The sequence below is a fragment of the Pelmatolapia mariae genome, linkage group LG7 (genome assembly GCF_036321145.2).
Source record: "Pelmatolapia mariae isolate MD_Pm_ZW linkage group LG7, Pm_UMD_F_2, whole genome shotgun sequence".
In the NCBI taxonomy this organism is placed as follows: Eukaryota; Metazoa; Chordata; class Actinopteri; order Cichliformes; family Cichlidae; genus Pelmatolapia; species Pelmatolapia mariae.
In genome coordinates this window covers 54548546-54576260 of record NC_086233.1, presented here as the reverse complement: position 1 = coordinate 54576260, position 27715 = coordinate 54548546, and the positions used below count along the sequence as shown (strand labels likewise).

Sequence of the window (27715 nt, the reverse complement as noted above, 5' to 3'; positions counted from 1 at the left end):
ATGGAGAGGAAACTCAGAGCGGTTGTGCTGCTGGAGATACATTTGCTCTTCGTGTTCTTCGTGCACGGACAGTCTAGTGCAGATAACGAGAATGGTAAGTTAACACACAGGGTCACAGGGGTCATGGATTGTTTATTTTACTGTTTTGATCGAACTTTCTTAAATTATCACTTTAAGTGTGAATTAATCTGCTCACAGTCAGTGGAGCTATAAATGGTATGTAGGCAGTTGTTTTTTATTTTAGTAAACCCTGGTATTTAAATACTTAAGCTTAATAGTAATGTCTTTAAAACAATCACAATACAAAAGCTGGCATGTAATTAATGATTTGTAATGTGCATTCTTGCCCAGTCCCACATGTGTTTATATTAAATGTTAATTTTCAAAGAAACTATAGTTTTAGTTTTAAAAAACGTTCAAAATCTGACATTTGGAAAGGTTAATGTGCGTCTAGCAGCGATTGCTTTTCACCTTGTATGCATGTCCATCTACTTCACAATACTTCAACATAATATAAATACATCTATGAACAACAGAACAAGCTTTTATTGTCATGTTCCATTTTTATCTGGTCCTGAAGCACCAGATATCAGATTTAAAGAGAGTCATCAGTTGAAATTGCAGACAGATGAGATAAGGGTGATCTTGGTTTCAGGTCACTGAGGTCACTGACCAGTAGATCTCTCACACAAAGCTTCACAATCATCATAACACAGAAATCACAGTGCTCTACTCCAGAACTCATGTCATAAGGATGTGAATGTGACAGTGTCTCTTATTTCTTTTATAGTGATTGATCTTGTGGAAGGACTAAACCTACCTCACCGAAAAAGTGCGAGCAGCGGCATGATCTACAAACTACGTAACAGAGCACCCCACCTGACACTTCCCGCTGAATATTCTCACTTCCTGTACTCCAACCTTCAGGGTAGCATGGGTGTTCATGTGGTGGGGCGCCAGGCGCCTCGATCCACTGCCACCATCTTTTCTCTTTCGTCTGCATCTTCGCCTATTCTCCAGATCATCTCCTCCACTGTCAATAACACCCTGCGTGTGGACTACCAGGTTGAAGGAAGAGCGCACGACTTTGCCAGCATTAACCTTCTGGACACAAACCCTTTTGCAAGTGAAAAGTGGGGTCATCTGGCTGTGAGCCTGGAGCCTGACAGACTGGCATTTTTTGTGGACTGTCAAGAAGCTGCAGTTTTTCCAATAGAAAATGAGAACAGGATCAACCTAGAACTGCCTCAAGATGTTCTCATCACTCTTGGGAGCACATTAGGAAAGAGACGCAGTAAATTTAGTGTGAGTTTCCCGTGCTTACTGCATATCTGCTTCCACACAGAGAACACAGAGAGACATCATCTGAACTTCTTCATTTACAGTACTCTGTTAGTATTTTGCACAACACTAGGTGTTGTCCTATAAACCTTGTAATCACAGGAGACTGCCTTTTGCTGAAAATACTACCAGGAAATAAAGTCAGCTTAGATTTACCGTCTGCATAATTACAAATAAAACATCAGATAGTATATCCAAGTATATGCAGTATATCCATAATGGATGCCATTATTCTACATAACAGATACATCATATATTTTATGTACTGACTGTATTTTTTTCAAATGCAGGGATATTTGAAAGCAGCAGAAATTTCACTGAAAGCATATCCAAGGCGCCCATGGAGCTGCAATCTTACAGGTAAGAGCGCATTCCATCTCTCCCTCCATCACAGTTTTTGTAGGAAGGCGGGGGTACATCCTGCAACGGTCACCTGTCGATTGCAGACATAATGTATAGAAGCAGACAGCCATTCACAATCACATTCACACCTATAATCAATTACCCAGTAGCCCTAAGAAATATGTGAATATATGAAGCCAGAGTATGTGAAACAGAGTACTCACACAGGCAGTGGTGCAGTGAGGCCTACCAAGGTTTTTAGCAGATGATTTGATGTTCCTGGTGATGGGTCTATGTACTGAGTAACTTCCTATTATTGCAAAGTGGAAGCAGCTAAGAACCACAGCAACTCAGAGGGTTGCAGACCAGATAAAGTTAAAGAGTGAGGTCGGCAAGTGCTCAGGAGCATGATGTGTCAAAGTCACCAACTCTCTGCAGTGTTTCAAACATCTTCTGAGCGCAAACACTGTGGACCGGAGCTTCATGGCAGATATTTGCATGGCTGAGCACCTCCTGTAAGCTTAATGTGTAGGTGGCCCAGTACTTTTCACCATGTAGTGTATGATGGCATACGTGGGGGCTGCCATTTGGTCAGAACTTATAATGTGTCAAAAATGTAGTATAATTCACTACTGAGGAGTTCCACCATTTGCCTCATTCTTATTTTAGATAACCTATTTCCTCCAGATGCACATGACCCAGATTCCCAGACTGACTCCAGCAAACCTCACAATGATTTACCCAGTAAACTTCAAACAAACCACAGATCACAGGACCAGACCAGCTATCATCCTCAGGAGATCCAGAGTGATCAGATGCAGGGAGCTGAGCCTCCTCGAGGTGATAATTCTGCTTCTCAGGAACAGAAAGATGAGAGACTGAGGACGCTGGAGAGACGGATGGCAGAGCTGACTCGTGAGTTGGACATCGTAAGAGAGCAGGTAAAGATCACACTTAGTGTATGAGTTTTCACGAAAAATGATATAATGAAACATGATTGCAGGATACACTGAGCTTTTTTTATTTGTGTGTTTGTTTTATAACAGAACAACAACCTACAAAATCGTGTAAAATTCCTGGAGTTATGTCTGAAGGACCATTGCAGAGAAGGTGACTAAGCTTCTGTCTGTTTGTGAGATCTGTCACGGGTGTTTTATGTTTTGTTTGTTTTTTTCAAATTTTAAATTCGTTGTATTCATGAAGATACAGAGAAAATGTAAATATGTCTTTGTGTCTCCTGTCAACAACAATATTGCACATGATTAGTAGCTCTTTACTGATGGCTATCACAGCTTTTGTTTTTCCTGGGGGACACAAACAGAACAGGCAGGTATTTTTGACCCACACTGAAGTCACCTAGAGTAGCTTCATAAAATGTTTATGAAGAACACTGCTGTCCAACCTCTGTGTGGTGAAAATGTATTCAGGGCCTTTCAACAATGCTACTGACACAATTATACATGAAAAGATTAGCATTAGATTTGTGTTTCCCAGAGATTCCTTAAGAGAATTGCTCCTTCCTCCTCTGTGTATGTCTGTTATTCTGTCTGTAAATATAAAATCTCATAAGGTTTGGAATGATCGCTGAAAAACTTTGTAAAAGTCCAGCGTGGGGTGATGTTAACGATCCATTAAAATTTGGCTCAGATCCACCGAGGTCTTCAAGGTGAACTTTATTGGTCAAAAACTGACAAAAAGCCTAATAAATTAGAAATTATAATTCTTAAGTGTGGTGTGTATTGTCAATGTAGAGAAAGTACCATATAAAGATAAAAAATATGTCATATTTGACCTCTGACCTTATCTTCAAGATCAATAGATTGAGCCTAAGATCAAAGTGATGATAATGCTACATAGAGCTATTTAAAACTATTTTTCTTACTGACATTATTTGTGTTGACAACATATAAGCGTAAAATGGGGGATTTTAAATATCACATTACTTTCTAGCTCTGATCTTTTCTTCAAGGTTAAATAAGGTCAAGCTTTCATAAAATGGCTTTTATCTTTTAAACTATGTTTAAAATTCTACTGCATTTGTTTGTATTGGCAATATTTGGGAAATGATCATTTTCAAATATCATGTCTTACTTGACTATTTCCTTATGTTTAATTACGTGGCAGAACAGCTTGAGGTTGGTCACAATTGCAAATGAAGGCAAGCTTAGAAGCCACCTTCTGTCAGGGTTTGTATTACTATAGCTTTCTTTTAGTTTCTCATAGTGTATGAAATATTCTCTTTCATTGTCCTCTGCTTTTGATTTGTTACTTACAGAATGCAAACCTTTAGTCTCATATATGGTAGTCAGTGGATTTTATCACCCTTTCCTGTTCAAGGTTATGTATCTTATTGTATTTTATATTTTCTGTCTATATCTACATAGTTAACAAAAATTTGGGATTTGCATCAAACTACTTCTTAGTTCAGTTTTTAGACAGAATTTCTAAGCGTAGCCAGATGGCAGGAGGCTTCCACTTTGGTGGCCTCAGAATCTCATCTCTGCTATTTGCAGATGATGTGGTTCTGTTGGCTTCATTGGGTGATGTCCTCCAGCTCATGCTGGGGCAGTTCACAGTCAAGTGTAAAGCGGCAGGAATGAAAATCAGCACCTGAGGCCATGGTTCTCAGCCAGCAAAAAGTAGATTGCCCATCCCGGGCCGGGGACGAGTTGCTGCCCCTACTACTGATCTCTGTGAAGACTTCCTCTTCTGCCCTGGGAACAGCACTAATTTCCTCTCATTTGGTCCCTGTTGGAAATAGTGCATGTTGGGAGGATGCTGTATCAGCAAACAAAGGCAAGGGTTCCATTACATGTGTAAACATTTAGAATCAAGGCATCTCTTATGTGAGCAGAAGAAAATGACAAGCTCAGCTCATTATAAAACACAGCATATGTGTTTTCACCTCTATACTTCTCAATTTCTTATTTAAGGCGTCACTTGTAGTGACAACATACAAATCATCTCTGGGCTCTGCAGTACCACTTCATTGCATTAGATTCATTCTCATTCTCTACTTTTTTTTTAGGTTAAGTTGCCAGGGGAGGGCGGGGAGGGAGGGCTGGGCAAGTGATTATGTGTATACGGCTTGTGTGGCACCAAGCATCTTATAAACATGGGCACAAACGATCCATATCATCGCCCAAAGGGTATGAGAAAACCAGGACAATACTGGGAAAAAGGATTTCAAATGGTTTCGTTCCATCACCAGAAAAAAACTATCCAAACAACAATATTTATCATGTCGATCTTTTAACTGGATAATTTGTCAGTAAGGTGTTGTTACACTGAAACTAAGCAGTTCTTGCACATTCTGCTTGGTGCATTTGAGGAAACTGCGTAAAAATACATGTACATATGGAACAAAGACATGGGGCTTTTGCTGATGTTGGACTAGCCTCATTAAGGATTCCCTTGATTAAGTATTCTCTTGATTTTCCCATGAATGCAATACACATTCAGCCCACTGTCCCCTTTCTTACACCCCACTGACCTACCTTTGGCACTTGCTTTATTGCTAGTACATACGTAGAGCAGACAGCTGCAAGGGCACCATGATTACACATACTCGTAGACTCACACTTTTAGCAAATGCATTCTTGGCTTGCTAAAGGAAATGCCTTTGGGCACAGTAGGCAGCCTTACTAACCTCTTGTTTGCGCTGGGATTATTGCCTTCTCTTGCACACAAACACATTGTTTGAGTCATTACAGTGATTAAAGGCTGAAATACCCAAGGTCAGCAAAATTATATTCAACGAGGAATGCAAATGCTTTGATTAAAAAAATGTGACTTTTCTCTTCAGTGATTGCTGTACTATAAACATAATCTTTTAAATGGATGAAGACATAATAGAGGAAGTTATTAAGACTGTGATTTCATCTGTTTGGTAGGGAATCCCTCAGAAAATTAACATTCTGTCCCAATTTCTTCGCTTTGTTTCGCCCACAGTAAATATCCTGCAGTGTTAATAGACTTGTCCGACTTAACGTCTGGAAGTCTGAAGACACTTCTGGTTATGGTTAAGTCCATAAAATGTGTATGTGTGTGTAAAGGCAAGCACGTGTATATTACATGAGAACCATGCTGTTTGTTATTACTGGAAAGAGAGCAAAGCCAGATGTTCATCAGTGACTCAGTGAGAAAAGGTAAAGAAAACCTGTAGAGACAGACAGAGATGGCAGAGGGTGGCACCAGAAAAATGCCCTCATTTAGATTTTCTTACTACAGCATACACTCCAGCATAAACACAACCAAAGAGCAGAGTCAAGCAACTGACAAGGTTTATTTACAACAAGATTTCAACTTGTAAACTTCAATAGGAAATGAAAGCTTTACTGCTTGTAAGAAGACAGTATTTAGCTATGTTAAAAACACAGCACTAATGAGGCAAGCAGTGAGTTGCAGGTGCAGGAAAGCAAGCCATGGGCAGAATCAAAGGTGATCGATCCACCAAAGAGTAAAGAGAAAAAAGGTTGATAGAGAGACACAGAGAAAGAAAGCAGAATAAAACTCCAAGCCTGCATCAAATCCTAACTTACATTTAAAGAAGCAGAAAATTTTTTGTGCCCTAAAGACTTTGTTTGATTTCCAGGGGTCCAGTCAGATTGTCCTTTTCACAATGGGTCCCGCTGTACTGAAGATCGCTGTCAGACAAGAGCATGTAATGTACGTGTTTGATATTTAGCCGCAACAAAATAATAATAAAAAAAATTAATGAGCCTAAAGAAATCTGCTGGTCCTGTTTCCTGTTCATTGCTTATGTTATGTTTATTTTTATTCATTTAAATAGGAGGATAACAGACAGTGCCCTCAACAGCCATGCGCTCCTCAAAACTGCCCAGGAGAGAATGTACCTGACTGTCAGAGAAGAACATGTAATGTGAGTATTTAATAATTAACCACAACAGATGATTTTCAAACACATTTAATGAGCTCAAACAACTTTTCTCGCAGTTTTCTGTTGATTTTTTCTCTCATTTTTGTTTCTCTTCATTTAAATAGGAGGATAACAGGCAGTGCCCTCAACAGCCATGCCCTCCTCAAAGCTGCCCACAGGAAAATGTACCTGACTGTCAGACACGAACGTGTGATGTGAGTATTTCATATTTTTCCATAAGAAATGGAAAAATATTAAATAAGCTTGAAGAAGTCTTCTGCTCCTATTTTCCATTCCTTTTTTCTTATTTTTTCATTTTAATAGGAGGATAACAGGCAGTGTCCTCAACAGCGATGCCCTAATCAAGACTGCAGAGAGGAGAATGTACCTGATTGTCAGACAAGAACGTGTAATGTGAGTATTTAATAATTAACCACATGACAGTCAAAAACATTTCATGAATTCAAAGAACTTTTCTGGCACTGCTTTCAGTTCATTCTTTCAAAGAGCGATATAAAAGACCCCTGTGAGTATACGATCAGGGGAACAGTTCATCCTGCATAGGGTAGGGTCACCAGTAGGGATGGGTATTGATAAGATTTTCACGATTCCGATTCCATTTTCGATTCTGTTTAACGATTCGATTCTTTATCGATTCTCTTATCGATTCTTTTTAAAAAAGGAGAACACTAAGGTCGATTAGCTTAGAACTTTGTTTTATATCTTCTCTTTGAACAAGATAGAAATTTAGGAGTAACATGGCCTTACAAACCCAACAGTGAGATCTTCAATGGGGTGTCACAAGGTCCCCGGGGAAAAAATTGTAAATGTAAAATAATAAAATAAATATTCTTCAGTAGCAATAACAAAGTATAACATAAATTATTCTGTAGCAATTACACAAGAATATCCAGTAATCTCCCTGCCTACAATTAAACACATTCACTTACCAAAAATCGGGGGCATCTGGTCTGGCAAATGCCTTTTACCACAAACTTAGTCACTGCTCGGTGACATTCTGGCCTGAAAGGAGATGCTACCGGTAGACTGCAGCGAAAACTGCCAGCATCTGAGCCAGCCAGACTCTGTCTGTCTCTCTCATCATGGTCACCTAAATGCACAGTAATGGCAGGTTTTGTAATAAGGCAGATCGCGCTAACATAATATGCACTGTTAGTTGATTATTTACCTGCCGCATTAACGGGAGAGGACGTGCAAACGTTACCGCTGCTGCTGGGTTGAGATTCACGAGTCCAGAGCGGAATTAAAAACACGACATTCATTTAAGGTCATCGCGTGTTTTGTGAGCAAATGCTTTTGCATATTCGTAGTGTTTCCTCCCTTAAATGAAATATCTATTTTGCAAGTATTGCAAGTTGCCCTGTTGTCATCCGTTCTCGTAAAGTATAACCAAACTTTTTAGCATTTGAGCCGCCATGTTTCCTGCCAGGTAAATGACGCTCCGCAACGCGGTGACGTCATTCGGGGCGACTGGAATCGATAAGGGAATCGTTTGCAAAAATGGCAAACAATTCCAAGGAATTGAAACAGTGGGAACCGGTTCTCAACAAGAACCGGTTTTCGATACCCATCCCTAGTCACCAGGGCCCCGCCCTGAAGCCAGGCCCGGGGAGGGTGCCTGAGGGTGAGCGTCTGGTGGCCACTTGTGTGGTCTCAGAATCTAATCCCTGCTTTTCGCAGATGATGTTGTTCTGTTGCCTTCATCGGGCGATGGCCTCCAGCTCGCACCGGAACGGTTCGCAGCATGTGTTAAGTCAAGTGTGAAGCAATGAAAATGAGAATCAGCACCTCCCCATCTGAGGCCGTGGTCCGCAGCTGGAAAAATGTGAAGTGCCCACTCTGGTCAGGAACGAGTTCCTGCCCCAAGTGGAGGAATTTAAGTATCTTGAAGTCTTGTTCATGAGTGACGAGAGAAGGGAGCGGGAGATCTCCAGACGGGTTGGTGTTGTGGCTACAGTGATGGGGATGTTGTACCGGTCCTTTCTTGGTAAACGTGAAGCTCTCCATTTACCGGTTGATCGAGATTCCTACCCTAACCTATGGTCACGAGCTGTGGGTAGTGACTGAAGGAACAGATTACGGACACAAGCGGCAGAAATGAGCTTCCTTTGAAGGGTGGCTGGCCTCTCCCTTAGAGATAATGCGGAAAAAGATGGATGGATGGATCTTTCTCTCATTTTACTTTCTTTTCATTTTAATAGGAGGATAACAGGCAGTGCCCTCAACAGCCATGCCCTCCTCAAAACTGCCCACAGGAAAATGTACCTGACTGTCAGACACGAACGTGTGATGTGAGTATTTCATTCTTTTCCATAATAAACAACAATCAAAACTATTTAATAAGCTTGAAGAAGTCTGCTGGTCCCATTTTCCATTCCTTTTTTTCTCGTTTTTTGTTTCTCTTCCTTTTAATAATAGGATAACAGGCAGTGCCCTCAACAGCCATGCCCTAATCAAGACTGCAGAGAGGAGAATGTAACTGGCTGTCAGACACGAACATGTGATGTGAGTATTTCATATTTTTCCATAATAAATAACAATCAAAAATATTTAATAAGCTTGAAGAAGTCTGCTGGTCCTATTTTCCATTCCTTTTTTCTCATTTTTTGTTTCTCTTCCTTTTAATAGGAGGACAACAGTCAGTGCCCTCAACAGCCATGCCCTCCTCAAAACTGCGCACAGGAAAATGTACCTGGCTGTCAGACACGAACGTGCAATGTAAGTATTTGATGTTTACTTCATAATAAATGACAATCAAAAATATTAAATAAGCTTGAAGAAGTCTTTTGGCCCTTTTTTCCATTCCTTTTTTTCTCATTTTGTGTTTCCCTTCATTTGAATAGGAGGATAACAGGGAGTGCCCCCCTCAAGACTGCCCACAGGGGAATGTACCTGGAGGCTGTGCCCAGCAAATCACAGGTAAGTACAGAGAAGATAAAGTATACTAAACAATGCATTTGAGAGGAACTAAACTTGCCTATTTGGCAAGGTACACATGAATTCATTTTATGCACACTTGTAACTCTGTCTGGCATTCATTATATCATTTATTTTTCTTTCTTTTGGCTGCTCCCTTTAGGAGTCACCACAGCAGAGCATCTCCCTCCATCTCACCCTATCCATTGCATCCTCTTCTGTCATACCAACCCTCTGCATGTACCCCTTCACCACATCCATGCTTTTTATTGTATCACCCGTGGTGCATAGCTTGTAAGCCTACACTGGCATATATTCTGATAATTTTTATAGTTATCCAAAATAATTCTGCATTCCACTTTTTTACTTTAACAAATAGCATGTGCTGTCCTAATCACATATACTAAAATTTCCAGTTGTCAATGTCACAAAAATTGACAGGACTCAACAAATATGAAAACAAATGGACCTTCTTGTTGGTTTCGGGTTGTTAGGAACTAGCTCTGCACTGAGAATCTTTCTTGCAGAAAGGTTTAGGGTGGATAAAAACCTGTTTAGATGTACAGATTAATATCTTCATACCTAGAAGCACAGGAATAGTACAATAATGTGATGTGTGTTTACAGGTTGCACCCATTCTGGTGTAAATTATAACAATGGAGACTCTTGGAGGTCGGTGGAGAGTCCTTGTGATATCTGCCAGTGTTTGGTGGGTTTGACAGCAACTACATGCTCAGGTTTTCATCTGGTCACCTTCATCTCTAATAATGCTGTTCACTCTTCATCACAGGATGGTTATGTTCGCTGTGAGAGGGAGCAGTGTTACACTCCCTGTAGAAACCCTACTGCTCCTCCTCCAAATACCTGCTGTCCAGTCTGTGAAGGTGGGCTTAAATGCTTTGTGTAAGAAGATTTGTATATGTGTTAGACTGTAGAGGCACAATGTGTCTATTTGTGTGTCTTGTAGGCTGTGATGTGAATGGACATGAAGTCCCTAATGGAGCTGTGATCCCTGTTGGAGACCCCTGTGAAGCGTGTAGATGTGAGGTGTGTCTATAAGTTACCATTAGATTTGATTTTGATATGTGTAAATCAATTTAGGATCTTTTTTTTTTTGTTCTTTCTCTCAAAGAATGGAAATATGGTGTGTTCACGCGTTCGCTGTTCTGCCCCGTCTTGTCACAATCCAGTGTATCATGCTGGGGAGTGTTGTCCACGGTAACAAGCCTGCCTACCACCATCATCCATATCATATTTAAGCCTGTACAGTTTCACTTTTTTTGTTGTTTTTAAATATATTTAATCAATGTTTACGTGAACCTGTAGATGCGAGCAGTGTGAATATGAGTCCGAAGTGCATGTGAATGGAGAGAGGTTCACCTCAAAGAGAGACCCCTGCCTCCAGTGCTACTGTTCTGTGAGTTTAGACTGACAAAGTCTGAGTAAAAATGTATCAAAACTTACAGAGTAGCCATGATATTTGTGACAACTAGGGTGTGTTTAAAAGGATAAGTGATATATATTCAATTTCTTTGCTAGGCAGGTCAAGTGTCATGTGAACACATGGCTGCATTATGTCCTACACCACAGTGTACTCATCCAGCTAGGCACAGAGGAGAGTGTTGTGCCACATGCAATGGTCAGTGTCAAAATATGCATCTAGTTCCCTCTACATTTCAACTTTCACAGAAACAACCAATCAGCTATTTGTGTTTGTTCCTCCAGAGTGTGAGTATGAGCAGAGGGTGTATGCTGATGGGGAAATGTTCAGCCCTTCTGGGGGTGGACCCTGCCTGCAGTGCAGGTGTAAGGCAAGTTTATGCAATATACACCCAAAGAAAGTGTGTGTCTAGTGCAAAAACCTCTTTGTTTTTTCACTCACCCTCAGAGGAGGCATGATTCTTCATTTGTTTCATGCATTTTTCTTTTCTAGATCATAGCACTTTTTATGCCCATTAATATCTTTGACATTTCTTTTGTTGCTTCTCTGGTTTAGAGTGGAAATGTAATTTGCAACGAAGAAAAGTGCCCTCCTGTCCGCTGCTCCAATCCGATTAGACACCCACATCTTTGTTGTCCAGTCTGCAAAAGTAACTTCTGACTCATACACATTTACAGTGCAGGTGCAACATACGAGTGAGTGTCCTGTATGAAAACCTTCTTTTCTCACAGCAGCATGTGAACTGGATGGAGTGGAATATGATGAGGGGTCCAACTGGCAGCCTGAGGGTCCTTGTTCCAGCTGTACCTGTGCGAATGGAGAGGCCTTATGCACACGCACACAGTGTGCTGCCAACAACTGTCTGCATCCCACCAGGATTACTGGTAAGACTGTGACCCTTACTCTTATAAATGCTATATTTATTACACATTAATTGAAATATGTCTTTTTTGTTTTGTTTTAATTTTGATGATTAGGCCGTGTGGCTGGTGAAAATCAGGCATCTATATATCAAACTATGATCAGTCAAGCCAGCCTACTCGGCAAAGGCTTACTCTCCTTGAGGAGTGTGGACATTTTCAAGTCAGCAGGCTTCCCCATGAGTGTGGTTGTGTCTGCTGAACTTTGTGAAATGAATGTGTAAAATATTACGTTTATGTTTCTTAATTAAATTATGGAAAAAATGAACTTTTTCACAAATTCCACATTTTTTGAGATTCTTTAACAAACTGAATACTCTGTCTCACTTTTTTAGGCTCCTGTTGTTCAGTCTGTGACAGCTGCACTTATAACCAACGTGTCTATAGCAGTGGTCAGAGTTTCGCGACCCCTGACCAACCTTGCCACACCTGCACTTGTCTGGTAAGAGTCCATTCATAAACACACTCCCTATCACTTTTTATCTTTGCACCTGCTAACATCTTCTCCTTTCATCTTCTGCTCAGCATGGCACTGTTCAGTGTGAGAGACAATCTTGTCCTCAGCTTAACTGCAGGGACTCCTACACCCCAACTGGAGAGTGCTGCCCCAGATGTCGAGGTACCTAAAACTCAGACTGTGATTCTTATCATAGGTAAACGTGATCTATTCTGAGTGAGGTGACTGTAATGTGTGTGTTTGTTCTTGTCAGACTGCTCCTATGAAAACCGTGTGTTTTTGAATGGAGATGTTTTTCCCAACCCCGTGAGTGTGTGTGAGGAGTGCACATGTGTGAGTGGAAGGATTGACTGCCATCAAGCACAATGTTCTGAGCCTCGCTGTAATGCACCGATGCCTGGGCAGTGCTGCCAGAACAACTGCAATGGTGAGAAAGTTTAAATTTGCTGTAAGGAAAATAAACAACTCTGAGAAATTAGGATCTCATAATTACAACATTGCTTGTTTTACTGCTACAGGCTGCAGCTATGCAGGGAAAGAATATTCCAATGGACAACAATTTCCCCATCCTACTGACTCATGCAGGACATGCAGCTGCACTGTAAGAATAATGAGTACAACACCTAATTCAATAACATGTTGCCTTCTTAAAGCAGGTTTTCATTTCTGTTTGTGTTTGTCATAGAATGGAAATGTCCAGTGTCTGATGAAGAGGTGTCCACCACTGACCTGCTCTAACCCTTATGCGATACAAGGAGAGTGCTGTCCCCAGTGTCCTGGTAAGGATATGCAAGAACAGAGTCCTTCTGGGGCGCTTGTTTGAAAAGTTATTTTAAAGCTTTAGCTAAATGAATTTCCAGTGCAGCAGTAAAATTGCATGAGAGAATCACCAGCCAAATATGCCACAAAATAGAGTTTTAAAAAGCCTTTTTCTGCTGTTATACAAGCCATTTTTGCTCTTGCAGAATTCTCCTTATCTTTTTTGATTACTTAAAATATCTAGAAAAAGTAGTACAAAGCACAGTTACCCCCATGAAATAAAAAAATTCACGAATCTACTTTGAACCAAGAAAAAAGTACTCTTCGTCACTCCACAATTCAAAAGTTTACACTTTAAGTAATCTAGTAATAGTTTTTTTGAGCAAAGACAAAGGTAGAGGAGTGGGGGAAGGGATATACAGAAGCAGCAAAAGAGGAGGAAAGGTAGGAGTTTGGAGATGAGAGTAGGGACTCTAAATGTAGGGATTATGATTGGTAAAGGAAGAAAGGTGGCTGATGTGATGGAGAAAAAGGACGCTAGATAGGAAGATTGTGTGCACAAAAGGCAAGGAGCATTGGAGGTGGATTTAAACTGTTCTACCATGGTGACAATAAGGAGCCAAATGGAGGAGAGATAATCTCAAAGGAAGAGAGACTGAACAGACTTACGTGGACATGTAGATATTGACAACCGAGGCAGTGAGGTGCTGGATAGGTATGCGATAAGCAGAGAAATATGGAAGGAAAGATGTCAGTTGGCTTTGCAAAAAGGATGAAAAGCTTTTGTGAAAGCATATTTCAAGAAGGGAGAAGAACAGGGTAGGATAGGGTAAGACAGGAAAGAGTGGAGGCAGGTGCACACAGGCGGACATCTTGTGCAGAAGGTGCAATCTGAAAGAGGTTGGAGATTGCAAGTGGAGAATGTAGCTAAGCAGCTTCATTAGGTAGTCTGTAGGATGAATTTGGAAATCAAGAACAGAAAGCAAGTGAAGGCAGAGGCAAGGATTAAAAAATGGGAGTTGAAGAAGAGTGCAGAGTTCAGGAAGGAGTTGAGGCAGGCTCTGGGTCATAGGAAAGAATTAGCAGATTACTGGGAAATTAAAACTTAGGTTGTGAGGGAAACTGCAAAGAGTGGAGATGCTATGATTTTTCTTGGGATTAACCAGGATGGACAGGATTAGAAATATTAGGAACAGCTTAGGTTGAGTAGGTTAGAGGCAATGCTAGGGAGGCGACCTTGAAATGGGCTGGACATGTGCAGAGGAAAGAGAGTGGATATGCGGGGTAAATAGTTTTGAATATGGAGGTGCCAGGCAGGAGGAAAAGAGGAAGACCACAGAGGAGTGTCATGGATGTAGTGAAGAAGGACATGGAGAAAGTTGGTGTGACTGAAGAGGATGCTAGAGATTGGGTGAATGGAGGCAGATGATCTGGTGTGGCAATGGAGGAGGAAGAGGAATAATAGCTGTTTCTGAGTCTAGGACTACACTGCAAATAGGAACTGGTCAAATACTGTGTTTGTATGCTTTACATACATATATAATGAGAGACTAGTATAATATAATTTAAATATAAATACAAAAATTATTTGGTGATGGCAAAATATAAGTTATACCAACGACTATGAAACTGACTCCTGAAAGTTTTTATGGTAAATAATTTCACTGTTTTATTTTTCTTCAGCTCCTCCGTCAGACTGTGTGTATGAACAAAGCTCCTACAGTCACTTGGAGCATTTCAGCGACCCCAATAACGACTGTCGATCATGTGCCTGCACCAACGGGACAGTTCGCTGTAAGCGAAAGCGCTGCCCGTTCGCTCACTGTTCTCACCCCATCAAACAAGACTGCTGTCGGAGCTGCGAAGGTACAAGTTGTCATGTCCTTAATTAGAGATCAGAACACTACTGATATTTGATGCAGTTGTTCATTGCGTCTTTATTATCAATTATCTTTCTCTCTCTCTTTTTCTCAGGCTGCTTATATGAAGATCAGCAGCGAGTTAATGGGGAGATGTGGGATAACCCATCAGAGCCATGTGTTGAGTGTGCTTGTCGTGACGGCTCTGTCCAGTGTCAGAGGAAACGCTGTCCTCCCTCCAACTGTAAACACCCAGTCCAGAGAGATTGCTGCATGTCCTGTGATGGTGAGAACCTGAGCCAATGCACCAGTCACTGGCCTCAGTTAAAATCGTTTAAAAATTATCTCTCTTTTTTTTTGCGTGTATCAAACTGTACATTTCTTCTTGCAGGCTGCATGTATAATGGTAGAGAATATCTTGACGGCACTGAGTTCCATGATGGCAGCGACCCCTGTGTTGTCTGTCACTGTTACGGAGGAGATGTTGCGTGCTCCAGGATACCCTGTGATGAAAAGTGCAGTCACCCTTACAAACCACCAAGACAATGCTGTGGAGAATGTGACCGTATGAACGCTTAATAAACTAACTGTGATATTTTTCCCCAATTTTTACAATTTGACCAACTAAACCCATCTTTATTTGATAGGCTGTTCCTATAATGGCGCAGTCCTCCTCAATGGACAGTCCATTCCTGACCCAGGAAACCCTTGCTATGAATGTATTTGCCAGGTAGTATCAGCACACCCACACAGACATTCCTATTAGCTTTAGACACCATGTCATGCTTATTTCTCTTACAGAGAGGCTCGGTGCAATGTAGGAGGAAGCAGTGTCCTGAAGCCCTTTGTCCTAATCCAGTCGCTGATGCTTGTGGTTGCCCCGTCTGTGGAGGTATCAGCGATCAACACATCACAACTCATGTTAAGTAGAATAAGTAGGTAACTGACGCTTTATTGTGTATGCAGGTTGTCGTTTTGAAGGTCTGACTTATGCTGATGGACAGATACTCCCTGAACAAGAGAAAGCGTGCGAGGACTGCAGATGTTCAGTGAGCGAGAGCAACACATTATTTAAACCGCTTATTAAGTTCACCATCATGGCATCATGTTTTATTTTTGTTGTTTTTTTAGAGAGGTGAGGTAGTGTGTGAGCAAAGAAAATGCCCTGCTGTGTCATGCCCACATCCAACTCTCAACAGCTGTGCATGTGAAGTGTGTGATGGATGTAACTTCTATGGACGCGACTGTTTGAGTGGGGAGCAGTTTGCACACCCTACAGACAGCTGTCAGCGCTGCTCCTGTCAGGTACTGCCATGCATCATTTTCAGCTATATCAACTGTGACATTCAGTATACACAGAAAATCAGAAATCAGAAACTTTAGAGATTACAGGTTTATATTAAGAACCAGACCAGCAAATATCTGTCATTTCAGATCATGTATGCTGTGAAAGTTTATAGCTTGCTTTTTCACAGAAGATGGCAGATGTTATTTGATATGCACCAGTTGCAAATGATTCCCTAGTACCAACTGAGCATTGTTCAAATGCCACAACCAACCCGAGTATTGTTTCTGACCATGTCTATCACTTTATAACCACAGTGCACCATACTGCTGCATTGAGCAGGATAACACACAAAGCTCAGATCATCTTAAACTGGTTTGTTGAGCATGACAATAAGTTCACTGTAGTCACATAGCCTCCAGAGTCACCAGAGCCCAATCCAACAGAGCACCTTTAAATATTGAAATATTATTCCTGTAAAGACACATTTGAGGACTTAGAAGAAGCGATCTACAAATGTTTTGTAGCCACGTGTAAACCATTTAAACAGTATATGTTACTTAAGGAAGATACGTTTAGCTAACAATTTGTTTAATAGCACAACCCTAACCCCATCAGCACATTACAATTTGGTGATTTTTTTTCTTTTATTTTGAAAAACTGCCAGGAAATGTTTTCACCCCCTGTTGTTTTAATATTTGTTAGTTTGTTTAAAAAATATATTATTACAGTTTCCCTGATGAGGCTTTGATGGATATTTTATTTTTATATATATTATTATTATATCTAAAAAGACTTTGGTTTAACTGCTTTCAAAAGGTTATGTGTTTTTATTGTAAAACCTCTGCTGACTTTACTAAGTCTTGTCTCTAACATATGTATCCATCCACAATTCAAAAAGACTAAATCTAACACTGAAACTAATAAAAACATAACTAAAACTAAATATTTTCAAACAATGAAAACTAAACGGAAACAAAAAACTGAAGTAAAACTGAAGTAAAAACAAAAAGTCAAAATGAAATAAAATTAAAAACTCATTTAAAACTGTAATAACTCTGCATATTAGAAGTGACTTTTTATCAGGTATTAATTTGCACTTGCTTTTTTGTGTGTATTTGTATGTGTGTTGTGTAGAATGGTGGTGTGGTATGTGAGCAGGAATCTTGTCCAAGCATTACCTGTGGCAATCCAGTGACGCGTCCTGGGGAATGCTGCCCCGTCTGTGACTGCTGTCTCTATGAGGATGCTGTTTATTCTAACGGTGAAAGCTTCAGGCCCCCATCAAACCAATGCCAGAGCTGCACCTGTGTCGCGGGCACTGTTGAATGTGTGTCCGACGGCTGCCAACAAGCACCCTGCGCTCAACACGTTTCCATGTCAGAGCCGTGCTCAGGTACATCCTGAAATTATAAGCCAACAATTCATTATAAAGAAAGCTAGGATCCCGTATGTATTCACTTTTTAAATATAACAAGGGCTTCACAGAAAATTAACCTGCATTAGTATGTAATCTTTACTGTTTTCACACTGTTAAACAGAAATGTCACGGAAGTACAAAGAGTATAAATCCCATTTTGAATCCAAGCACCTGATCACAAAAATTACACATCTCAACAACTTGGAACATGTTATTTTCACCTTTTATGGACTAATTTGGAAATCTGCTTCCTTTGGATGAAGACTATTAAGACGCTCACTAACTTGAGACGCTGAATCTCTGACCTTTATCATTTTGTTCCTGGTTACAACCCCTGTAACAAGAAGTCATTTGTCTACCCAGACCCCTTGACCCTATCACCACTTTATTTTGTCATAATAAGTCTTTGTTTAGTCCTTGATCTTGTCACCCAGTTGTTGTCTTCCAGACCCTCCACCTTATATGTTTTGTCACTGTTTAACACTTGCATGTAAACCATACCCAGCCCATACTCTTGTTCACCAGTATAAATGTTGTGTTTTGTCAGTGGGTCAGGGTTGGATTACCTTCCCAGACCCACTCTCTGAATTGGTACCAGAATACTCAATAAACATACCACCACAGCAAACTTTCAACAGTTTGGTCCCGTGATCCATTTGGTAATACGTTTAGTTGGAGACTTTTACTAAGTGGTCAGTGATCCTTTTGAAAACACAGTTATTGTTCCTGTGTGCTGTCTAAGGTCTGTGGAACTGCATGGCCTTAGGATTTGACTAAATTGCTTAAGGTTTTGACATTTTAGTTACCAGAGGACTGAAGAACAGAAAAACATTTTTTAAAATGCATCTGAGAGTTTTAAAAGTTTGAAAAGAAAAAAGAAACTGAGAAAATGAAGTGACATATGGGGTGGCTATGGATCAGGTGGTAGAGCAGATCAACTACTGATTGGAAGGTTGGTGGTTCGATTCCTGGCTCCTGCAGTCTGCATGCCAAATATCCTTGGGCAAGATACTAACCCCAAATTGCCCTCCGATGCGTGTGTGAATGTTTGCACTTGAGTTTAGAAGTGCTTGTGTGAGTGTTGTTGTATACAGCGCTTTGAGTACTCCGGGAGAGTAGAAAAGCGCTATATAAGAATCAGTCCATTTACCACATATGGGTTCATAGTGGGAGTAGAAGTACATCAGGAATGTGCTTTGAGCCAGTGGTGATGGACAGTCTGACAGACTGGAGTCTCTGTGGACTTTATATTTGTAGACAATGAGAGTGGTTTGGAGTCAGTGGCACTATAAAAAAAAGACAAGGAGTGGAGTTAAGATTCTGATTAGGAGTGACCAGAATTGACAGGATACGAAATAAATATATTAGAGGGTCAACTGAAGTTGAGCATTTTGGAAAGGTTAGAGAGGCAAGGCTGAGATGATTTGGACATGTGCAGAGGAGGGATGGTGTGTATATTTGGCAAAGGATGTTTAGGATGGAGCTGCCAGGCTGCCAGGAAAAGAGGAAGGCCACAGAGAAGATTCATGTAGTGACCGAGGACATGCCGAGAGTTGGCATGGCAGAAAAAGATGCTAGGGATAGGGTGAAATAGAGGCTGATAAACCGCTGTGGTGACCCATAATGACAGCAGGTGAAAGAAGAAGAAGTAGTTAGAGATTATTGGGAAAACATCATAACAATTTGTGTTTTTCTTTGTTGTGACGTCATTGCATGTTTTCTTTTGTTTGTGAGAACTTGTCTGTTTCTTTTGTGAAATGTCTTTTGATGTTTTCTTTTCCCCCCTTCAAAGTTCTACAAGAAAAACCAAAGAACATATTAATGTGATTCTGCTGGGATGAAAGGAGCCTTTAGGAGAAGTTAGTGGGGCCAAAGCCACACTCATTCTCAGTGTTAAGAACGCTGAGAATGAGTGTGAGGTTGAAAGCGAAAAAAAATTCATTAAAAAAAATGTGGGGCCCAAACATCAATCAGTGAGATTAACAGGAGGTCTCTTCAGCACATGGGCTGTACTTACTCATCACTATTGGTACCACAATATAAGGCAATGCAGACAGTGAAAAATGTGGTGCAAGACTCAAAGCCTACATGTGGCTGAAGAACAAACTGAAAATATAGATACCTAACAGAGGAAGTTCCAGGTGTACTGTATGACCTTCTACTGGTCAATGAAGAAAGAGGTCATGACCATCATCCAGCACATATCACCACCTTGCACCATTCCCTGGCAGCTGCAGTGCCTGTGTTTTTCGTCCCAACGATGGCTTTGCCTGCAGTATAATTTCACAAACCTGGATGATTTCAATTACAGCCAACATCAGGTGAAGGCTCAGCTGATACCCTTCTGTGCATTCTATTGGCCATATCTCATATGGGATGTGCTACTTAAGCTGCTTCAGCCTGCAACAGCTACTGTTACCCCACAAGCTCCTTTACACACCCACATTTTCCATTTTGTGCTTTTAATGCTGTTTCTGACTTAATTCAATGCTTATTGTCACAGAAAACCTGCTCTGTTCTGTCAGGACTCCTGATCGTACTCTCCCTGCCTTTACCCTTTTCATGTGGAATGATGGGGAGGCTCAAAAACCTTGTGTCCAATTTTAAATTACTGTAGTTGAGAGAGAAGTAATATAAGTAATTCTGACAGAACTAATAATATATCCTACACTACAACTTTACACAGTTTTTTCTTCCACACTCAATCTTCTACCTTTTTGTCAGTTTTTAACATTTATGTTTAAACCATAGCCCACTCACAGTCACTTGTTCATCAGTCTTAATGCCATATTTTGTCGGCTTACCTTCCCAGGCCTGCACTCTGGGTTGGTAATCCCACCCTGTACTGTAATATACACAACATTAGAACAAACTCTGGGGGGTAAAATGACTCTGACTGACTTCTCCAACATTTTCTTTCTCTGCTACTCTTGGTCATGTGACTCAGTGTGTATGCTGAATGGACAGGAGTTCAGTGATGGGCAGACGTGGACACTGAGTTCAAACCACTGCTCCACCTGCATCTGTAAGGTCTGACTTTATAAATCTTGTTTGCAGATATAGATTTTATTCTTCTCCATATTTCCCACCTTTCTTGTATTGAAGTGCTGATCTGTGATATAATCTCACAGGCAGGTGAGGTGCATTGTGCAGTTCCTGAGTGTCCTAAGCTTGCTTGTGTGCATCAGGTGACTGATCCAGGAGCCTGCTGTCCTCGTTGTAGAGGTAAATAAACTAATGAAGCTCTAATCACAGGAGGAATAGTTTGTCAGTGATTCATGTTTCCTTCTCAGGTTGTGTTTATGCGGGAGAGGAGCATACAGAGGGCAGCAGCTGGTTTGCAGACTCAACTCCATGTATGACATGTATGTGCGTGGATGGTGTGACCACCTGCTCTGAAGTACACTGTCTGTCTCCATGTGTTAACTTCATCAGTGTGCCTGGGGAGTGCTGCCCAATGTGTGCTGGTAAGCATATTCACCTTACATTTTCTTAGGTTCTATTTCTCTGCAGTCTCTCCCAGTAGTGAAACCCATACGTAGCCATACAGTAGTGAAAGCCATACATTTAATATAAAATATATGTGTTCATCTTCTTTTATTGTCACAATCTGTCATTATTTTTTGAGCAGACTGTGTATTTGAGGGCAAAGTATATGGACCAGGGGACAGTTTCCATCCAGCCAATGACCCCTGTCAGATCTGCACATGTGAGGTATGAAACAAATAAAAATCATCTCTGTATTGGATCATGAAATTTTGGTTTAGGTTATTTTTTTATTATAACTTATTGGCTATACTAAATCTGTGTTTAAAACAGGGAATTCACAGTCTTACAGTTTCATTACTCAGATTGATAGTGAGATTCTAGATATGCCATTACTGTACTGACACAAATGACAAGATATTATCTCATGTGTGTTATAAAAATGGTATGAAAATATCATGTGACAACCTTAGAATAAACGTTTTTACAGTTCTCAGATCTGATCCTTGTGTTGTGGAATGCTTTTTCAGTACTGTTTCCCAGTTTTCCTGTCTTTGTGTGTCTCTGTGCTTAGTTATCTTCTAGGTTTCCTGTTTCACTTTGTCAGTTAGCATCTCTTTGGTGTGTTGTCTTGGGCTTGCTTCCTGTTTGCTGATTACCTTGATTATGTTTAGCTGTTTCTCATTCCCTTCCTGTCCCCACTTAGCCAGTTATCTTTATGTATAAATCCTATCTTCTCCTCACTCTCTGTTTGCCGTCTGTTATACTTCCAGTTGTGTTTCCCTGTTTTTTCTGCTAAGTGCCTTTAGTTTTTGTTACTTTGCTTTATGGAATTTGTTCAGTCTGCTTCCCACACCCTATTTGTGTCACACAATGTGTGATCAGTGCAGGGTTTAGTATTTAAAGTCAAAGTGATGAATGATGTTTTCAAAGTCAGTTAAGCTTTAGTTCTACTTACTGTAGCAAAATTGCTTGAAGCAGTAAAAACAGAAAGACAGAAATAACGTAAAAATAATGCAAGGATTTCTCTTTGGAAGATATTTGATTTCAGTGAGATTTCATCATTAAATAAATATAGATAGATGGATAAATGGAGTGATAGAAGCTGTAATAGTAAAATCTGAAGCAGTTTCTTGACATTTTGTGTGTTTCTCAGGTGATGCCGGATGGAGAACAGCACCTGAAGTGTTACCGAAAGCAGTGTCCCAGTCTGGTTGACTGTCCTAAGAGCAACATCTTGTTCTCTGGACTGGACTCTTGCTGTCCTGTCTGTGCACGTTAGTAGCAAACAAATGAATAAATAAATTATATGTGTATTATCTCTGCAGTATTGCTGAGCTCTCTAACATCTGTGTCTATGTTTAGAGCCTCTCAGTAATTGTACCACTGCACTGATTGGTAATGAGGTGTTGGCAACAGATGACCCCTGTTTTACCTGCCAGTGTAAGGTAAAACAACAACACTTTGGTGTGATACCTCACAGATATGGAATAAAATATTTACAGTTAGGATATTTCAGCAACTACAGAGTTTCATTATTGGGTGATGCTGTCTTTGGGTGATCTCCCGTACAGGACCTGACATGGACTTGCTTACACAAAGTCTGCCCACTACTCACCTGTCCTCTAAATGAGCAGTTCACCCCTCCAGACTCATGCTGCCCAGTGTGTAAAGGTATAATGTGATAGAACAGCAGCAGTCTTAACATTTTGATTCTTGGTATTAATACATCTCTGTATATGTTGGCTCCCCTCTGTTCGTCGCAGATTGTGTAATTGAGGATCAGAACAGGCGTGTTCTGAATGGCACCAGCTGGAAAGACAGCAAAGATGACTGTGTCACATGCACCTGTTTTGTAAGTCAACAGAAATCTAGACACCCATCATAAAGAACTTAAAGTAATGACATAGCATTGAAATGTGGAATTTATATATGTGTGTGTGTGTGTGTGTGTGTGTGTGTGTGTGTGTGTGTGTGTGTGTGTGTGTGTGTGTGTGTGTGTGTGTGTGTGTGTGTGTGTGTGTGTGTGTGTGTTAAAAAAATAATGTGGTAAAGAAATACAGGTGGAAGGGTTTAGTTTTTGAGGAATGACTTAAAAGACACAAAAAGAAGGGTCCAGTGCTCTCAAGCTGCAAATACTGAGGGGTTGATTTTGATTGTTAAGCTAAGGAAAACATTTTAATTTCACCTAACTGAAGGCATAATATTAATATGATTTTCCATTCACACATACATACATCTTATCCAACTTATCCCCTATCCAATTCAGGGTCTTGGGAGTGTTGGAGCCTATCCCAGTTGACATAGGGCGAGAGGCAGGGTATTCTGGAAAGATCTCCAATCACAGGGGTTAAAATCAACACTTAACCTAAACCCATGCATGTCTTTGGACTGTGGGGGAAAACTAGAGAATGCAGAGAGAAACCACGCAGAGAACATGCTAACTCCACACAGAAAGGCCACAGCCTTAGGTGGAAGGCACACCAGCACGTTGCTACTAATGTTATATTAAAAAAATAGCATTTCTAAATTAAACCTTTTTTTATTTACTGAGATTATTTTCTTAAGAAGTCTGTTTGTGGTTGCATCCTCAGTTGGGCTACATTGAGTGCAGCATTGAAGAGTGTTTACCTGCCATTTGTCTGGAAGGACAAAAGCAAGTGAAACTTCCTGGGAGATGCTGCTATGAATGTCAAGGTATCACAAAATAAAAACAGCTGCTGGCTTTTCACCTCTGGGTATTCGACACAGGAATGATGTGACAGATGGATGGGGTGTATTCTGTACAAAGATTAAACTTTGATGTTCATATGTGTTGTAGACTCGGAGGTGTCGTGTTTGTACCAGGGGACAGTGTTTCACTCCAATGAACACTGGGAGGTGGATGAATGCACCAGCTGTACGTGTTTGTCTGGAGACGTACACTGTCGCAGTGAACGCTGCCCTCCCCTCACCTGTGCAAATGTGAGTGTTATTGAAAAACACACACACAAACACATTTTTATGGCATTTCGTGATTATCTGAAATGTTCCCATGATGCTCACCCATCAATTTGCAGAGAATCAGTAATTATCTGACATTTCTCATCTGTGTTCACACGCTGGCTATTTTCACAGAGCACATTTTGTCACTGCAGACTTTTTTTTTTTTTTTTTAATCATTTTAGGTTCATCATATTCTCACACAGCCAGTGTTAACACAGTCTGTTTGTGTGTTTTACTGCCAGGATGAGATGCCTGCAGTTATCCCAGGTTTGTGTTGTCCTCATTGCCTTCCTCGTCCAGCTACTTGCAGTGCCTTTGGCGACCCTCATTACCGGACCTTCGATGGCCGCATGCTGCACTTCCAGGGAACGTGCACATATGTCCTGACACAGGATTGTGAGAGTGGAGATTTCAGGTGAAATTCATCCCAAACAATAGCTATAATAATTAATTGTATAAAAAGTAGTGCTGTCAATAGATTTAAAAAAATTAACTAATTAATCTCACAATTATCTGTAATTAATCGCGATTAATCGTAATTACTTGATCCTGATAACTTGATTATTTTCAACTTTATATTTAAGCTTCTAACTGACATTTATCTTCTCCTGGATGCGTTAATTGCGTTACAAGTTTTAATCGCAATGGGGATTAATTCGCGCTAACTTGTTAATTTTCGGTGGCGCTAATATATATATATATATATATATATATATATATATATATGTGTATATGTATGTATGTGTATATATATATATATATATATATATATATATATATATATATATATATATATATATATATATATATATATATATATATATATATATGTGTATATATATATATATATGTGTATATATATATATATATGTGTATATATATATATATATATATATATATATATATATATATATATATATATATATATATATATATGTGTATATATATACGTATATATATATATATATAGACAGAAACGTTTCCAGTATTTTGAGTCATTGTGTGCTCCAGATGTATTAATCGAGTTAAAATTTATAAACGCGTTAAGCATGATGGTGGATTATTTTGCGTTAACGCGTTAATTTTGACAGCACTAATAAAAAGAGATTCTTTTTCTGTTCAAACAAACCAGAACAGTACTGGTTCTGTGTTGGGGTTAATGATATGGAGTACCTCCCCAAGAGGTGCAGTTACCATCATTGCCTCACAGAAAAAATAGTCTTGGACATCCTAGCTGGCTGGAACTGGAGGTGTTTCAGAAAATAGATGCATTGTTATTGTATTTAAAGCACAAAATTGTGCTAAAAGGTAACAAGTAACAAAACAAGAAAGCACATTTTTGTTTTTACAGTGTTCATGCTACAAATGATGATCGTGGACGTAAAGGAGTGTCCTGGACTAAAGAGGTTACTGTGTTTCTGGGTGACGTCACAGTGCAGCTACTGCAGGACTGGATTGTGAAGGTTTGTATGTAAATAGACCATAAAGGGTTTTACCCAGTGAATTTTATGCTTAGTGCATTCACTCATCCATCTCCTCTTTTATCCAGGTGAATGATGAGGCTGTAACTTTGCCATTTCTCAGGGAACCATACATCTATATTGAACGGCAAACCAACACAATTTTACTCAACACTAACATTGGTCTGAAGGTGCAGTAGTCTTTGTTTTTCTGTCTCTTTACCTTCTCACAAATTTGGTCACTCCCAGTTTTGTAACAAACTGGTACATCCACTCGCCCACCTTAGGTGCTGTGGAGTCCTCGTTCACATGTAGAAGTAAGTGTGCCAGGCTCCTATAAGGGCCACACCTGTGGTCTTTGTGGAAACTTCAACAACTACTACCAGGATGACCTCCGGATGCCAAATGGACAAATCACCCTATCTGAGTCTGAATTTGGAAACAGCTGGAGGGTAAAATCAATACACAGCAGTAATACAGAGACTCTATAAAATACATAGCTTATCACTAATTTTGACCGCATGCAAATAAAATAACTTTTTGTCATTTAAGGTCACAAATGGTACCCATTTCCGCTCCTCCTGTCGTCCTGGCGAGAATGTTGACCCTTGTAAGGATGCAGGCTACCAGGCCAAGAAGGGGGCCAACACTCGCTGTAAAATCCTGAAGTCTGCCATCTTTAAGCCCTGTCATCCCGTGGTGCCTCCTGAACAGTGGTACGGAGCTTGTGTTTACGACCTCTGTGCTTGCGGTGCCAATACTGATGACTGTCTTTGTGACACGTTGGAGGCCTACGCGAGCCAGTGCAGAGCAGCAGGAGTCATCGTGCAGTGGAGGAGCGCGTCTCTGTGTGGTGAGTAAATCACCAGAAAGTGGCAAATATACTCTAGGATGTATATTATCATTTTACATCGAGCGTGCATGCCGGCAACCAGCTGTCAGCTTCATAACCAACTTTAAACTGTCGCAGGCCCAGCTTTTTAAATTTTGGGTCTTGTCTAGTTTTCAGTTGGTTTCAGTTTATATTTTATATCCTGAGTTTCTGTGTATTCCTGTCTTCTTAATGTTCCCATGTGTGTCCTAACCTCATCCCTGTGTTTTGTCCTTGGTGTTTCCTTCTTTGTGTTTGTTTCCTTTTCTGTCTTTGTTTCAGGTCTGTGTTTCTGTTCTCATGTTCTGCTACTTCCTGTTTTATTTTGATAGTCTCTCATCTCGTTTGCTCTAATCTCCTCTTGGCTATTTTGACTCTCATTTTACTTGTGTTCTTTGTCACGTCCTCCCTCTTGCTGTGCGCTCTCTTGTCCGTGTGTTCTCCTACAGTCCTATTTTTCGGTTTGGTTTGTGTAATTTCTGTAATTTGCCAGCAAGCAAAGCTGAGTTTTTGAGTTTATTTCTCTTCCTGTGTCCTGCCTCTGGGTCCACAGTCTGCCTGCCACACGGCGTTCCATGACATAAACTGCTTAATGTTATAAGGAAGTAATGCAATATGATTCATTCTGAATTAAAAATAAACAGCCATTGGCCTCACTGCTGTCAGCCACCCGAAAATTTCTGCTGAGGATCAGTAAAGGTCAAAATAAGACATATGCTTGAAGCTGTAGTGCTCAAAGTGTTTTCTGTGTCTCACAGTGTTTTCTTTGCTCCTGTCTTCCACAGCTGTGGGCTGCCCGGTGGAGAGGGGCTTTGTTTTTGATGAGTGCGGTCCCCCTTGTCCTGTAACCTGCTTTAATGTCAATGTACCTCTGGGAGTGATAGAAAGCCACTGTTTCAAGCCCTGTGTTCCAGGATGTCAGTGTCCTGCTGGTCTGGTCCTACACAACAACTACTGCATACCACGAGAAAAGTGTCCAAAGATCATTCATGGCAGCTCCTCAAATGCCACAGTTACTGAATAAGTGGACACTCACTTATAATTTCACACACATGCACTGTCACTGCATCAGCCCCATGTTACTGTATACAATGGAAACATTTCCAGATGAACCTCCATGACCTGTGGACTCCACATACTGTATTTGTTGGTTTTTATAAATATTGTAACACTGAATATTTATACTACTTAAAGATTTGTCATTTAATTCCATACCTAGTTTGTTTCAAACATTTATATAAATATTGGTCTTTATATTACTTAAACAGTATTA

At 40.3% G+C, this 27715-nt stretch overlaps 1 protein-coding gene across 1 annotated transcript; it reads left to right on the top strand.

Moving 5' to 3' along the window:
* kcp (kielin cysteine rich BMP regulator) lies at positions 1-27715 on the top strand. Its single transcript, XM_063480398.1, has 51 exons — positions 1-94; positions 791-1305; positions 1632-1701; positions 2371-2624; positions 2730-2793; positions 6278-6351; positions 6528-6565; positions 6688-6777; positions 6887-6976; positions 8785-8874; positions 9002-9058; positions 9212-9281; positions 9427-9502; positions 10126-10208; positions 10290-10383; positions 10467-10546; positions 10632-10717; positions 10826-10916; positions 11039-11138; positions 11225-11310; positions 11496-11589; positions 11675-11824; positions 12196-12302; positions 12386-12479; positions 12571-12744; positions 12836-12918; positions 13003-13096; positions 14760-14942; positions 15051-15221; positions 15327-15500; positions 15583-15665; positions 15737-15827; positions 15902-15984; positions 16067-16240; positions 17358-17616; positions 20588-20670; positions 20772-20865; positions 20934-21107; positions 21272-21354; positions 22283-22403; positions 22492-22574; positions 22701-22800; positions 22893-22981; positions 23721-23823; positions 23948-24090; positions 24354-24526; positions 25463-25574; positions 25661-25762; positions 25859-26023; positions 26124-26424; positions 27228-27715. Exons 1-51 carry the CDS (start codon positions 1-3, stop codon positions 27464-27466), a joined length of 6381 nt encoding a protein of 2126 aa, XP_063336468.1. The 3' UTR covers positions 27467-27715.

Bases quoted from the DNA above. Each gene is read 5' to 3' on its own strand.
- kcp (XM_063480398.1), top strand. From the start codon at position 1: ATGGAGAGGAAACTCAGAGCGGTTGTGCTGCTGGAGATACATTTGCTC. The intron at 6,977-8,784 runs GTGAGTATTTAA...TCATTTTAATAG, and splicing joins GTCAGACAAGAACGTGTAAT to GAGGATAACAGGCAGTGCCC. The intron at 11,590-11,674 runs GTAACTTCTGAC...TTCTCACAGCAG, and splicing joins TTGTTGTCCAGTCTGCAAAA to CATGTGAACTGGATGGAGTG.